Below are 14,480 nucleotides of genomic sequence, written 5' to 3' on the forward strand. Positions count from 1 at the left end.
CCTGCAAGGGCCTGGGTGATCTGAGTGCGGACATAGGTCTGGTGGGTCGGTGGCAGGAGGAAGCGTTCACCACATCATTTGTTTGAATGCAAATAGTGAGGGGCTCAGGGATTGGGAACAGGCTGAAAGGGCATTCACATCCGGCTAAGGGCACTCACGCCTATCAGTTGTTCCCAACGGGGGACTGTTGGGTGCAATGAGCTGTTGGGGTCTCAGCCCAGTTGGTACTGATTGGTGAGCACAGGAGCACAAGGGTGAATGGAGGCTGCACTCCCCTCTCACCCACACAGGCTGAACGCTGGCAGGAGACTGCGTGTGGGGAAAGCTCGGCCTGTGGCTGCCCAGGGCTCGGGGACATCACACTCCTGAGAATCAGGCGCCTTCCCCCACACCAAATTATTCAAGTCGAAAAGCAGGATAATTGAAAAAGTCCACATGTTCATGTAACACGTTTGTAAAGTGCAGGCCACGCCCTCGCTCCCGGCGAGCCACTTGGAGGATAACAGCCTACTACTGCTACGCATTAATGGAGTTACCCCGATGGCTCAGGTAGTAGTAGACGCTGTGCTTCCAGGTGGAAAATCCCAAGTTCAAACCCTGCTGATGATCCCAGATGGGGAGTGTTGCAAAGCTGCCATGTGAATGGGAACACCCCCAGCTCTCAGATGCTCGGGAGGGGTTGGGGGGTGGCACCTAGCCAGCTGTGCATGCAGCCTCCACTTACTGGGCTGTGAGTGAAGAGGCCCAAGAGAGTCCGGGTAGAGCCCTTTGCTACTGTCGCAAGAGGCTGGGGGGCTCCTAGGAGCTGGGAAATGCTTGTATGGAAAATCACCTGACTTGGAGAGCCTTTGGCAGGGCGCAGGTATAATTAGAAAAGCTGGCCTTGGCAGCTGGCAGCTCTCTGCAGCGAGAGGCCAATCCAGGAAGAGCCCCTGGAGGGGGAAGAAAAGCCCGTTGTTGAAGAAAAGAGGGAGGGTTTCGAAGCCAGTACTGCTCTGCCCTGCGGTTAGCTGGGTCAGCGGCGCACGCTCAACCCCAGGGGAAGGGAGAGGGAAGCCAGCGCCACGCGAGGAACCCAGACAACCCGAGGGCTCCCAGTCCCAGGTGGATGAGCCCCTACGGAACAGGTGGGGCGGGCTGGGCCGGGGATGTCCAGGGAGTCAAGGCTCAGCCGTGGTAGGCTCTACGGTCAGATCCTACTGCAGCACAGGATGTGGTAAACCATCACTGCTGCTATTTCGGGAGAGTGAGGCACGCGGGTGAAGGATTCAGCTGAAATTTCAACCCTACTATGGCAGTTTCTGCTCCCCCCCCCCCCCCCCCGGAGTTAGAGAGTGGACACACACTCACTCACTCCCCTCCCCTGTAATCCCTTTAAATTGAGACCGTTCGGCCAAGCAGAAAGTTGTTCTCAGTTCCCCTTGAAATCCCTTAATCTCCGGCACTGTATTAGATTTCAAAATACGACTCACTCTCCTGTGGTGCACTTTGGTTTGGTTTGGTTTTAAACAAGGTTTTGCTTTTAAACAGGGCTTGAAATGCCTTTGCCTCCCCCAGCTGCCAGGACTCCGGTCAGAGACTGGCTAATGCAGGTGAGAAAGCAGAAACTGGAATCCAGCTATGCCCCCATGAAAGCCATCTAGGAATTCACCTGCGTCCCCAGGTATGGCAGAGTAGGACGAGTGGTGAGAGCAAGGGGAGAACTGGGCTCGAGTCCCAGCAGCGCTAGACGCCCTATAGGACCTTGGGGAAGGCCTCTCTCGGCCTCAGTTTCCCCATCTGTAAATGGGGGGATACTCCCCTACTTCAGTGGGGGAGTGGGGCTGGGAGGATCAGTCCATTCATGAATGCAGGGTGCTCAGACACTAGAGGATGGGAGCAGGGCATGGAGATGCCAATCAATAAATGAAGCAAATCAAGCCATTATGCCAGCGGCTGTGAGAATCAGCAGAGATGGGTATTGCCAACAGCCCTGCCTGTCCCCAGCTCGGCCACTCATGGTGTTGGGGGCTTTGCTGTTGGTGCAGGGCAGGCCCAGACCAGACCAGGGTGCGGAGGTGGACGGGCAAGGGGGTGGAGAATCCAGGAGCGTGGCCCCCACAATAGCTGGAGCCCCCAGGGCCTGTACTTGTCACTGCCCAGCACAGGACGGGGCTGGATTTGGGGAACGGCAGAACCTGCCTCTGAACAGGGACCCCTGAGTCATGTGGGAAGGCTGGTGGGACAGTCCCCATGGGGCTGTGTGCGGATCGGGGGGGCTGGGGGGGAAGGGAAGACTGAGAGGGTCTGTGAGGAGAGGGAGGGAATCCGTCCGTCCCGTCAAATAACCTTGCTGGGGCCTCGCATGTCCAGTCCTGGCCTAGGGAGCCAGCCCAGGGGTGGCAGGCGGCTGGGTAGCTGCATCTCCTCCCCCAGATTGAACTCCCTCCCCCCGGCCTAGGCACCGGGCTGCTGCCCCCTGCCCCCGTGGCTTGGTGCAGCCCCGCGCTGCCCTTGGCGCTGAGCGAGGCTTTCGCCCAGTCTGGCGGTTGCTGCCTCCCCAGAAGGGTTTTGTCCTTGGCTAACAACAACAACCAGCACAATCTGGCCTGGCTTCCCTCTCCTGCCGGCCGTAAGTGCTGACCCATCACCCCGGCCCCGGCTAGCGCCACACGCGGCTTCCTGAAGCTGTTTCCTTCCGCAGCCCGGAGCCTGGGTTTATTTTGCCAGAGGCTGACTCAGCCCTGCACCTGACACTCGGCCCGACCGGCGCCCCCCGGCCGGTAAATTCTGTTCAGGGCCCTGCGTGGAGGCACTGCGTCTCCGCTCGCCGATGAGGGCGAACAGATGGCTTGAGAGGGGCTGAGCGCCGAGCCAGGCAGTGCACCGAGGGATCAACCTGCAGCTCCTCCCACCGGCCAGAGGTCCAGCCGTTCATGGTGCCGCTGCTCAGAGACCGCGTCTAGGCTCCTCCAGGCCTTCCCCCTGCTGCTATCGCAGGGGAGGCTTCACGCCCCATCGCTGGCCATTCACAACCTTCCTAACATACAGGCCGCCATTTGTATAGGTCCTATACAAATGGGGAGGGGAGGGGAGGGATAGCTCAGTGGTTTGAGCATTGGCCTGCTAAACCCAGGGTTGAGTTCAATCCTTAAGGGGGCCATTTAGGGATCTGGGGCAAAAATCTGTCTGGGGATTGATCCTGCTTTGAGCAGGGGATTGGACTAGATACCTCCTGAGATCCCTTCCAACCCTGATATTCTGTGATACAGAAACTATCACCCAATTCCCCCTGCTGAGCCCAGCCATCTGCTGGTTGGCGCTCGGGTGACCAGATGTCCCAATTTTATAGGGACAGTCCCAATTTTGGGGTCTTTTTCTTATATAGGCTCCTATTACCCCTGTCCTGATTTTTCCCACTTGCTGTCTGGTCGCCCTATCACCAGCAAGGAAAATACACAAAGAGATGCAAAGGAAATTGGAGCCATTGCCTAGCACCATGGGCTTGGGCTGCGGGAGCAACTGGCTGCAGGATCAGGCCCTAATAAGGAAAGAATTTCCTTTCCCTCTGCTAAGAAGGAGAGACTCTGAAAGGATTCACTCTGCTCAATCAAAACTGGTTGCTGGATTTCTTTGCAGGCTAAACTTTCCTCTCTAGTCCTGCTGGTTTCGGTTTTATCTAGCAGAGAATAATCAGCTAGCATATTCGGGCTTCCTGGCTCTTATCGGCTTGTGTCACCACGCCATTGTTATTTGAACAATCCCTTTGTTTGTTTTAAGCAAGCAGAAAGACTCACCTTCAGGAGAAGGTGATAACACTTTACTGGGGACCCATTGCTTACATTGTGGATTCGTGGGCACATTCCTGTCTCAGCTGGGCCTGTCCAGAAATCAGCCCCTCGGTGGAAACTCACAAGCGTTGCAGATTTTCATTCTCCTCTTGCAAAAACAAAACACCGTTGCTAAAACAAAGGGGCAGGGGGGGGAGTTTTTCACCACAGGGTGAATTGGGCAAAATTCAGAGTTATTAGTGTACTATAGGAGCACCCAACCGAGAGCAGGGATGGAAGGAGAACCAGCCCCTGCGCCAAAGGGCCTACAGTCTAAACACACAAAAGGGTGAAAAAACAGGGAAAAAGTGATGTGGCCACGGTCACCCAGCAAGGGGGTGGCAGAGTCGGGAGTAGACCCCAGGTCTCATGAGCACCAGGTCAGGGCCTGAGCCACTGCTCTTGCTGTCTCCCCTCTGCAAAGTGCCCCCCTGCTTCTCAAAAGATCCTCCCCCACACTACAGCACCCCGTAGCAGGCCCCCCAGACTCTCCATTGCCAGTTGCAGCTTGTTGACTTATCACTATAGCAGCCGTATTCATCAAGATGCACGCGCCCCCCCCTTCACCAGCACCTCGACCTGCACACGTGACTCGCCCCGGCCTGGTGCGGCACAGAACTGGACACAGCGCTAGTAAATCCTCTGGAAATGTTTATGAGATGCAGTTACTTCGCGCGGGCAGGCACCTCCTCCCAGCGTTTCATAGCGAGCTAATCTCTTCACAAATGTCCCTCAAATGCCAAAATTAATGGGCCGATCACCTGCCAAATATCACTGGTTCAGTCCAGGGCATTTCCCCCGCCAGTTATGAGTGTGAACAAGGGACAGGGCCGATTCCCAGACAGCATCGCACCATCGGCTTCAGCTAAGCGTCTCGCCCAGGGGTGCCAGCAGCAGGGCAAAAGCCAATGCCCCCGTACCCAGACTGGTTTGATATGCCGTGAGCAGCCGGCGAGGGGATCCTGGCAGCTGTTTATGCCAAGCCCCAGGCTACCCAGTCAGCACTGGGTGCAGGACTGCAGGGCAGAGAGGGAAGATCGCTGGGTCAGATGCTACTCTCACCGCTTCAAATCCGGAGCAGCCCCTCCGAAGTCCGTGTGCGGGCTGAGAAGCCCTTGTCTCTGATGGGTGCACAGCCAATCCCTGGCTCTGGTAGTCTCCTGTGAGCCAGGGCAGCCTGAGAGGAGAGCGGATGGCACACAAAACCCTGGATGGAGACTATGGACCTGTTACGCCCACGGCTGCCCAGGACTGGGTTAGGCGGGTCATCAGGTCCCCTCTGCCCCGGGCATGCCCGGCTGCAGCTGCCCAGGGGCGCTGACGAAAGCAGGCATCACCTTGTGCGTCCGGGTTTCTCCCACGGCTGGCCCCCTGGGGTGTGGTAGCTCGCGGCAGCCCCGTGTGCAAGCAGGACTCCCAGGGTGCCGAGCCGCATGGTTTATGCAGACTTAGCGTGGGAAGCACGGTCTGGCTTGGGGAATTACTCGGCGGGATTACGCTAAGGATCTTAAAGACGACTTAGGATAGGAAAGTGGGGCAGACAATCTTGGTGCGCTGCATGGCTGAGTGAGCCCACGGGGGTGGCAGGTGAGCTCAGTCCAGTCACAGCCCAGAGGGGCCAGGGCAAGACTCCATCAGCTACGCTTCCCCGTGACAAAGGCCATCCCGGGCTCAGCTCCAAGACAGGAGCCCTACAGTGGCACCAAGAAACAGTGCCCTGATCCCACACTTACTCCAGCGTAACCCCCCGATGGCAGGAGAGGGGGGTCTAGTGCGTAGAGCCCGCTCCAGGCCTCAGCCCCCCGCAGCTGTAAACCAGGGCTAACCACATGGGCCCTGGCGCACAGCGATGTGTGAGGATAGACACATTAAAGAGTGTCAGGTGTCCAGATACCACGGTGATGGGAGCCTAAAGTACCTACAGTAGGTGCATCCACGGTGTTCCTCTGGCTTCACGCTGGCACAGCAGAAACCGGGCCTGGGCTAGCATCCACCTCTGGATTAAATATACAGGGGGGAAAAATCAAAGCAATAATCACACGTGGCATGTACAGAATTCCATCCATGCGGATCAACACCCTTCACAACAGCCGGCTCCCTGCTGCAGGGGAGGCGTCTATCCCCCTTTCACAGAAGGGGAAACTGAGGCACAGAGCGGTGAGGGGGGATTACAGCGCTTGGGGCAGGGCCTGTCTAGGTCCAACACTGAAGCACGCTGTCTTTGCAGCCCCACCTCCCACGGACACAAGCAGGATGATCAGGGAGCAGCTTTCTGTCTCCAACCCCATTAGGACCCGGCGTCTCATCAGCCCGGCTTTAGGGACGGCGGAAATGAGGCCCAGAGAGAGGACGGGAGGTGCCCACGGTCACCCAGGAGAGCCAGGCTAGTCCCCAGGTTTCTCAGCTCCCAGCCCAGCACCTGACCCATTGGGCCACGATGTCTCAAAGGGCAACATCAGGCTCCACACGGCGTGGGCGGAGCAGCCGGTGCTGCGCTCCTATCCCAGGAATTCGGCCAGCTCCGTCCCCGCTAGCGAAGCCAGAGCCCAGCCTGGCTTTGGGAGGCGGAGACAGGCAGGGGCAGCTCCAGCCCAGGCCGTTTTGGGTTCAGGGGGCCCCAGCTTGGGCCTGGAATGACTGAGCGGCACTGGCCCGGCGGTCCTCGGGGGCTCACGAGGCGACGGCTAGCAGCTTAGCAGAGGCTGGCTCGGCTTCGCCTGGTAGCCGAGTGCTCCCCGCAGCCGCCCCATCACCAAGGTGACATCTGGCGTCCCGGAGATGGCACAGTACCAGGCCTGGGCTGGAGGGGCACATGCCACTCGAAGCCTTAATTAAACGCCGGCAGGAGTGCTGGCACCTCCTGTCCGCACCTCGGCAGCTGCCTGTTTGCAGCGTGCTGGGGGGCGGGGGTCAGCGAGGGCTGCAGCTGGGTGTGCAGAGAAATATAGATACACCCTCCGCTCCCCCGTCCCTGTAACACACCCCATCCCTCCCGCTCCTCCGCCGTCCCACCGCAATGCTGTAGGCCTCCCTCTTCCCAGGGTGAGGAGCCTTTAAACAAACCCTTGTCCCATCAAAAAAGCAGATTCCTGCCTTTCCATGGGGGCTGCCAAGCCAGCCGCTGCTAAATATCCCGCAAGCGCCCTCCCTGCTGCGACGAACCGGCAGGAAAGACAAGGCCCTTTGTAAGGGCTGCAGGGCAGGGCTGGGATCAAGGGCGTCTCCTCCAGGGGGTGAGTGGCGGGGGGTTATGGTGGCAGGGCCGGATCCTCAAGCTCAGTGCACGGGGGTGCTGAGCCCTTCTGAAAATCAGGTCCTGTGGGTGGATCCAGGGCGCCTGGGCTCCCTCCTGCCTCTGCCCCAGACTCACCACGGGGCAAGTGGGTCGCCAGCTTGTGCCCGCCACTCATTCATGTGTGGAAGGTGCTTGGTGAGCCTCCTCCGGAAGGTGCCAGGGAAGTCAACGGGGCAGTTACTCGGCGTGGGGAACCTGCCCCAGCCCTGCTGAGGAACGAATGATAAAGGCACCTGCTGTTTCAATCCCAAACTATGCCCAGGGGAGCGCTGTGCCCAGCATTGCCATGCAGCCCCCTCTGGGGTGGAGCGTGGCTGCTGTTTATCTGCCATGCCCAGGTGGTGGCAATGAAAGGGCTGGTCTGCGGGGCTGTGAAGGGACGGGTTTGGGCTGGGAGAGCAGAGCGCCACTGAGGGTGACACGGGGAGGAACAAGTGACTCATCCGTGCCCAGCTCCAAGGCAGGGGTGGGGGGAGGGAGGGGGTTCCTGCAAGGAGCGTCAGGCCTTGCCCTCCCTCCTGCTTCGCTGGGAGAACTGGTTCATCTGGCTGTGCCGGGGCTGCCGGGTCTCCTGCCCTCTGCTGGCAGCCGGGAGATGGATCGAGCTTTGGTCACCCCCTTCAGCCATTGCCATTAGTGTCTGGGGTGAGCAACTGGAGACCCTCTGGCCTGGGAACTCAGCCCCCCGCCCCCCCGAGACGAGGCCCATGCAATCGGGCTGAGCAGCCATGGGTGAAAAGTCAGGCCTGGATTCCCCAGCCGGCAGTGGGCTGGTGTAAAAGTCCCGGGGAGTGAGGGGGCGTTGGGCTGGGAGGCATTGGCTTGAGGCAAACGGCAGAGGGGGAGCCCAGGGCGCAGGAGGGGTCACTCGCTGGCACTGGGCTCTGGGGGGCAGGGAGGAAAGACATGTCTGGGGGATCCGGCCGGGGCATAGCTCTGCGAGGAGCCAGGTGTGTGCGCTGGGCTCTGGCCAAGGCGACTCTAGGGGAACCTAGCGCCCCCCCAACCTGAAACTGCGCTGCTGACGCCCCTCAGTCCTGACCCGCAGCCCCCTGGCTGTTCCAGCCGTGGGTCTCTTCTACCCCCCCCCCGATCTGCCCACGGCTCACAGTCCCCACCCACTGGGGCAGGCCCCATGGGATAGGAGAGAGCTTGAGGGGGAACTTTGAAGCGAGGATTTTGTTATCGTAGGGTGACTTGTGAGCGCCAGGGCTGTGCCTGGTGGGTTATTGTAGGGGCACTCAGGGCTGTACATGGTGGTATGTTATTGTAGGGTCTCTTGGGCCTGTGCTTTATTATAGGGTCACTTGTGGGCACTGGGGCAGCCGGGTGAGGATGCGTCATGAACCCAAGCCTGTGCGTTGCAGACCCATTCGGGCTGGTTCTATACAGCCTGGAGTGGGAGGGAGGCCAGACCCCCCCCATCCTCCCAGGACACGGCGCCAGGTTCGCTCTGGGAAGAATGAGATCCAAAGCGAGAATTTTGATCATGACCTGGAGGTTTATTGGACTTGCACTGGCAGTGTGAGGCAGGGCCCTCGCCACGGCCCCACCAGCACCAACTCCGCCCAGCGCTCCCGGCTCATCCTTAGCAGCCAGACGCTGTCCCTGGGGCTAGTGCCCGGCTTCCCCGGGGGAACTTTGATACACGGTGGAGCTCACAGACCTAGCTCAGCTGGTCCCAGGGCCCCAGAACATCCAGCAACACCGGCGTCCCGCAGGCCGAGCACCGCGTGCGTAGCCCTTTGCTTCAGGAGCGATGGGCAATAAAGCAGCGAGAGATTAAATGCTCCGACCTGACTGAACTGGCATCTGGGGGGGCCAGAAGCGGCAAATGGCCGGGCGAGCAGTCTGGCCTAGTGGTTAGAACAGGGAACTGTTTGTCAGGGTTCCTGAGATCCATTCCCGTCTCAGTCACAACCTTGCCAGGTAATCCTGGGCATGTCCTTTAGTTCCACACCATCTCGGCTTCCCCACCTGGCAATCAAACGTCCCTGGGATCTGTGTTACAACTGCAGGGCATCCCGTGGGATGCTAAGGGCTTAGCACCCCCTGCAGCATCCCCCAAACAACGGTGCGTCTCCTCCCTCTGGGCCCAGGCATTAAAGCAGCCTCCCCACAGCCTGACCCTGAGGTCCCGGACGGACCTGGTGGGAGAGCGGCATTGGGTGGAGCGGCCTAGTGCACTGGGCCTGGCACTTGCCCAGTACGGTGTCATGGGCACAGGATTGGGCCAGTCTGGTTCCCTTCTGCAGCCATAACATGAGTTCACAGCAATCACAGATGCCTCAAGTCAGGCCACCAGCTCTGAGGTTCCTGCTCTATTAGGGCCCCTGTACCAGCTGGCATCTTGCCCATACCAGCTAGTGCCAGCACACTGTAACCCACCGCCTTGCCCTGGCTGCCGCACGCCCCATCTCGCCCTCAGCCCAAGCCCCTCAGGGACATGTGGGAACGGGGTAGCCGGGCTACACATTCCGGTGACTGGGAACCCTTCGAGAGCAGGACCCCACCGACTCCGTTGCCCTAAAGGGACACATTCTCCAGCAGCCCCAGCGGTTTCAGAGCCGAGTGCAGAAAGCCCCCGTTCGCGGGCGGCTGGCCATGCCCGGTGCAGAAGGGACTGCAGGAGCGGATCACCTCGCCGGCCGTGCGGCGGAAGGTCTTGCTGACGAAGCAGTAGAAGAAGAAGTTGACGGTGGTGTTGAGCATGGCAATCATGTTGGCCAGGTTCAGCGCCACGTGCAGCCTCCGGTCGTTGTTGGTGGAGCCCATGTAGAGGTGGAAGAGGATAACGAACGTCCGGGGCGCCCACAGCACGGTGAAGACGGCGGTGACGGCCATCAGCATGGCGATGGTCTTGCCCACGCGCCGGCGGTGCCCGTCCACCCGCTTCCCCCACTTGAGCTTGCAGACGATGACGGAGTTGGTGGCCAGGAAGATGCTGCAGGGGACGAAGTACATGGTGAAGCAGTGAACCCACTTGAGGACCTTGTCCACGGTGGTGGGTGGTTGGGAGTCGTGCCAGATGTCCAGCCACCAGTAGAAGGGGATCCCGGTGGCCAGCGCTGTGCCGAAGACGGCGGCGATGATCTTCCGGGTGCGCTCGGGGTAGGAGAGCATGCGGTAGCGCAGCGGGTGGCACAGCGCCACGTAGCGGTCGGCCGTCAGCAGCACGGTCACCCAGATGGAGGCATGGTTGGCCGCAAACTCCAGCACGTTGACGGTGTGGATGAAGGTGTGGGGCACCTCACGGGCCAGGATGGCCATCTGCAGGATGAAGCCCATGAAGATAATGATGACCTGGGTGAGGATGTCGGAGGCGGTCAGGGCCAGCAGGTACCAGTAGGACGATTTCTTTGTCCTGGCAGCCAGGCGGGACAGGGCGACGGCCGTCAGGATGTTAACTGGAACAGGGACAAATCACAGCAAGAAGTTGAAGGCGTTTGCCCAGCACAGAGGGAAGGTCTGAGATCGGCCGGATTGGGGGATGCCCGTGCTCCTAGAGCAAAGCATGGCTCCTGAGCATCTGCCACCCCGTCTCAAAATCTGCAGGGAGATGCCACCTGTGAAGTTACTGCTTGCAAGGTAACCCGGCGCTGAGCTGGAGAGAGGAACCAGCATCCTCCCCTCTCAATCTCGACATTCACTGCTGGGTCCGGGGAGACTGCCAGCCCCTGCATTGCTATGGGGGGCGTCTTGGGCTGAAAGCAACGTGCCAGGTGCTGGGAATGGGTCGGGGGGAAGCTGCACCTGGGGATGGAGGCTGGGCTGGGCAGCTATAAATACCACCGCGCAGGGCGCGTTTGCTGGTTAATCGCTCCTCTGGGTCAGCCTGAGAGATGCAGATGCCGTCTGTCCCTGAAAGCTGCGGCAACTGGGCCTCTGCTCACCCAGGTTTGACGGCCCTTTGGGCAAAGCAAGCCAGGCAGAAATTAGCCAACCTTGGGGGGGGCCGCCCGCATGGTGCCCCCTCCTGGCAGCCCGCTGTAATTGCAAGCTCAGCTGTGCACAGTGAGTGAAAGTTCATGTCACCATAACCTAGGAGAACAAACGTTGCTGTGCAAAGGTGCAAAGGGGAGACAGACAGACGGACTTAGTCCAAACAGGCCATAACTCCCGCTCCTTGAGTTATCTTGTGTCTGCCCCGCTTCCCCCAGGGTTCTTTCCCTCCCCACCTGATTTCTTCCCTTCCCCTCTCTCTCCTTTCCCTTCTGTCTGAGAAGCGTCTGGCTTAGCCAGCCACCACAGTATATTTTGCAACAGTGCTGCGAGCCTGTGACCAGAAAGGCAGCGAAATGCAAGGTCCTAAACAGCCCGTCGCTGGTACAAGTTTGCCAGGTCCCAGGGTGGCTGATCAGATCGTGGGCTGGGCCTGGGGTTTCCCAGCAGCGAGGATGCAAGTGAGAGTTAACACCAGAGACTGAAGCTGCATTTTCTCTCATCGCTGTTCTTCTCTCTCCCCTTTTGTGGGTCTTTGTCTTGTTTTGTCCTCTAGGAAACGGGATGGGACTTTACCAGCAGCGCCAGCTCCAGCTCCCCTCAACTAAAGTCATCCCTTTTCCCAAAGACCGTTATTACCGTCTTAACCCCATCGAAGAGACGGTAGGACAAGGGGGGTCTTTGTAAAACCTCTCTCCAGCTAAAGGGAAAGGGAACAAGGGCTGTTGTCAGACTGAAAGCTTTACTCAACCCTTTCTATCCCAAAGGCTCTCACTGGTTTTCCTTCTTTTCTGTACCGTTACTAACAGGTGAAAAGGCTGTTCGACGGCGTGTTGCCATGGTGCTAAACGGGCTCAGGTCTCCGGGTACCAGCCCCCAGACTGGCACTGTTTAATGCTGGACAGTGACTGGGTCACGTTAACTCCTTTGGCTCTTTGGGCTCATTTATTCCAGCTAAATTCACACACCAGGCCCTAGCCCGGCAGGTCGGGGAGGAAGCTACCGGCTTGCTGGGATGTAGCTCCACAGATTAGGGGCCTGGATCCCTCTCTTCCTGAGATCTGTCTGGGGTGTTAACAGGCCGGGGGTGGCACTTTGGGGGGCTCTCGGTGCCTCCTGTCAGCCCGAGCCCCAGGGATTGCCTAGGAGCTGGGGTGAGAGCCGCCTGCGCCTGCCCCCCTGGGGATCGGTTAAGCTGATCTCTGCTCAGAGGCTCAGTGACAGGCACGTTCCAGAGACTAACCCTGACCCGGAACCTCCCAAGCTGCCCTGGAGATGCCAGCCGCCTCCCGCTGTGTGTGCTCGCGGCTCTCCCCAGGGCCAGGCTCCTGCCTGGCAGCATCAGGGCTCCCTCCTTCCCCGGGGGCTGGCGCACGCCCATGCCCGCAGTCCCTGGGTGCCTGTGACCCATCATTGCAACTCCCACACGCTGGCGTGCGGGTGTGCTGGGGAGGCCCAGGGAGCAGCCGTGGATGCCGTCAGTGACTGGCATTGGCCTGGCACAGTGGGACAGTGCTGGCAGAGGGCGCTCCGGGTGCAGGACGGAGGGGAGTTTGCAGCACGCGCCTTTCCGACATTCTGCCTGGCCCCATCAGCTCCTCCGCCCAGCGAGCTCTGAATTCACCCAGCAGGTGCTAACAGAAACCTACAAGGCTGCGAGTGACCCTGAAATGGCCAGAGGATGTGATCGCTACACACAGACCTTGCGATCCCGGCTCACCACTGAGGCGTCACAGTCAAACAAGGAGCGGTCTCAGCTACCAGCCCTGCCTCTGCACACCCTGGGTGGGTCTATGGGCCCGGGGACGGAGGCCCAATGTTACCCCGAAATACTCCCCTCACCAGGCCCTCGGCGCACTCACTGGAGCTGGGCAGGAGTTTTCCAAGGAAACATTTTTTTCATTAGCGAAATGTCAATTCATCACAACGGAGCCGTCTGTGGAAGGGGGGGTCCCACCATCGCCAGAGGCGAATGTTTTTATAAAGACTCTGAGGTGTCCCAGGGCTCCCCTCCAACATTTCCTAAAGCAAGTTTCATTTTTTACTGGAAAATTGGAGTGAATTTATCCTTTAAAACAGGTTTAAAAAATGAAACAGGTTGAAATGGAAACAAAATGTTGCAAAATGATCAGAAGGTTTCGATTGCCCCGACCCGACGTCTCGGTCCGCAAAAACATCTGAGTTCTGGGACGGGGAAAACCCCCCAAATGGCGAACTCTCCTAGGCCGGAAAAACCACTTCCCACCCCGCTCCGGCAGAACTAGCCTTTGGGGTGCAGCGGGGGAGTCACGGCTCAACTGGCCACCGGAGGGCGCCGGGACAGGCCAAACGCAGGGATGGAAATGGCAAGCTAAGGTGCCAGTGTCTGCTCTCCGTCCTGGTCACAGCTGTGCCCTCGGGTACGGGCCTGTGGCCTTGTGCCTCTCACAGGAGCTCAGCCCCTCTGCGCGAGGGCAGGATGTGATGCCCACACCCAGCATCCTCCCTGGCTACCCCCCAAAGGGGGCACAATTCTCAATGCCAACCCACCGGCCTGGGCGCCAGGGGGCCCTGGGGAGCCCAGACACCTCACACCCTCACTCGCAGCACCCTCCTCTCCTCCCATGCTCCAGTTTGTGGGCATCCCTCGCTCGGGCTGCCCGGACCCCTGTATTACCCCGGCCCATCGCTCGTCTCTGCCCCAGCCCGATCCAGACACACAAGGTCGGCACAACCCCCCACTGAGATCAGGGGGCCCAAGCCACCCAGGATCAGCCCCGCTAGCTCCAGGGAAGGCCCTCAGCGTACCTCTGGTGCCGTCAGCAGGGCGGAGGTACCCTCTCCGCCTGGCCTTTCTGTGAATCCCCTGGGTTACGCAGCCTCACAGCAAAACGCACCACAGCCAATCACGTCCTTCCCCCCGGGGGTGAGGTGGCGGCTGTGTCTTGGGCAGCCCCGAATCCCTGGCCCCGGAGCAGCACCCGGCCTGGTGGGGCAAGGGAACCCTCCCTCCCCCGTCCCAGCCTTACCTGGCAGCCCCAGGCCGAGCAGGACGCTGTAGTAAATGACAGGGATGATCCCCTCCACGCAGGGCGACCGCTCCTCCCACTCCAGCGGCTCGGCATCGCTCACCCGGGCCCCGGCTGTGCTATTGGGCAGCAGGAGCATCATCCTTCACCATCGGCAGCTGGCGGGGGAAAGTCAAGGGCATCAGAACACACTGCGGGCTCCCCAACTGCCTCTGCTTAGCGCCAGAGCGCTGGGCTCGAACCCTGCCCCAGTCCAACGCCAGCGTGGGGCATGGGCCAGGCCCCAGCAATGCCCCTCACACGGCCAAGCACACCTGGTGTCTCAGGACTGGAGTAGAGGAGTTACATGAGCACGTGTGAGCACCCACGTGTAGGCACCATATGCACAATTCATTAGCTGCACACAGCATATTACAAAGTGGGCAT

General features: G+C 59.8%; 1 protein-coding gene across 1 annotated transcript; it reads right to left on the minus strand.

Annotated features, from left to right (window-relative positions):
• Positions 1 to 9,630: 9,630 nt before the first annotated feature.
• Positions 9,631 to 14,196, minus strand: GPR142 (G protein-coupled receptor 142). The gene is made up of 2 exons (XM_029912153.1): positions 14,055 to 14,196; positions 9,631 to 10,511 (listed from the first exon to the last, which is right to left on the minus strand). Exons 1-2 carry the CDS (start codon positions 14,194 to 14,196, stop codon positions 9,631 to 9,633), a joined length of 1,023 nt encoding a protein of 340 aa, XP_029768013.1.
• Positions 14,197 to 14,480: the final 284 nt, after the last annotated feature.

The sequence above is a fragment of the Terrapene carolina genome, unplaced genomic scaffold (genome assembly GCF_002925995.2).
Source record: "Terrapene carolina triunguis isolate 2854851 unplaced genomic scaffold, T_m_triunguis-2.0 Scaffold192, whole genome shotgun sequence".
NCBI classification, from domain to species: Eukaryota; Metazoa; Chordata; order Testudines; family Emydidae; genus Terrapene; species Terrapene triunguis.

Coding starts and splice junctions, on each gene's coding strand:
- GPR142 (XM_029912153.1), bottom strand. CDS start 14,196: ATGATGCTCCTGCTGCCCAATAGCACAGCCGGGGCCCGGGTGAGCGAT. Junction 10,512..14,054: donor GCTCGGCCTGGGGCTGCCAG/GTAAGGCTGGGA, acceptor TCCCTGTTCCAG/TTAACATCCTGACGGCCGTC.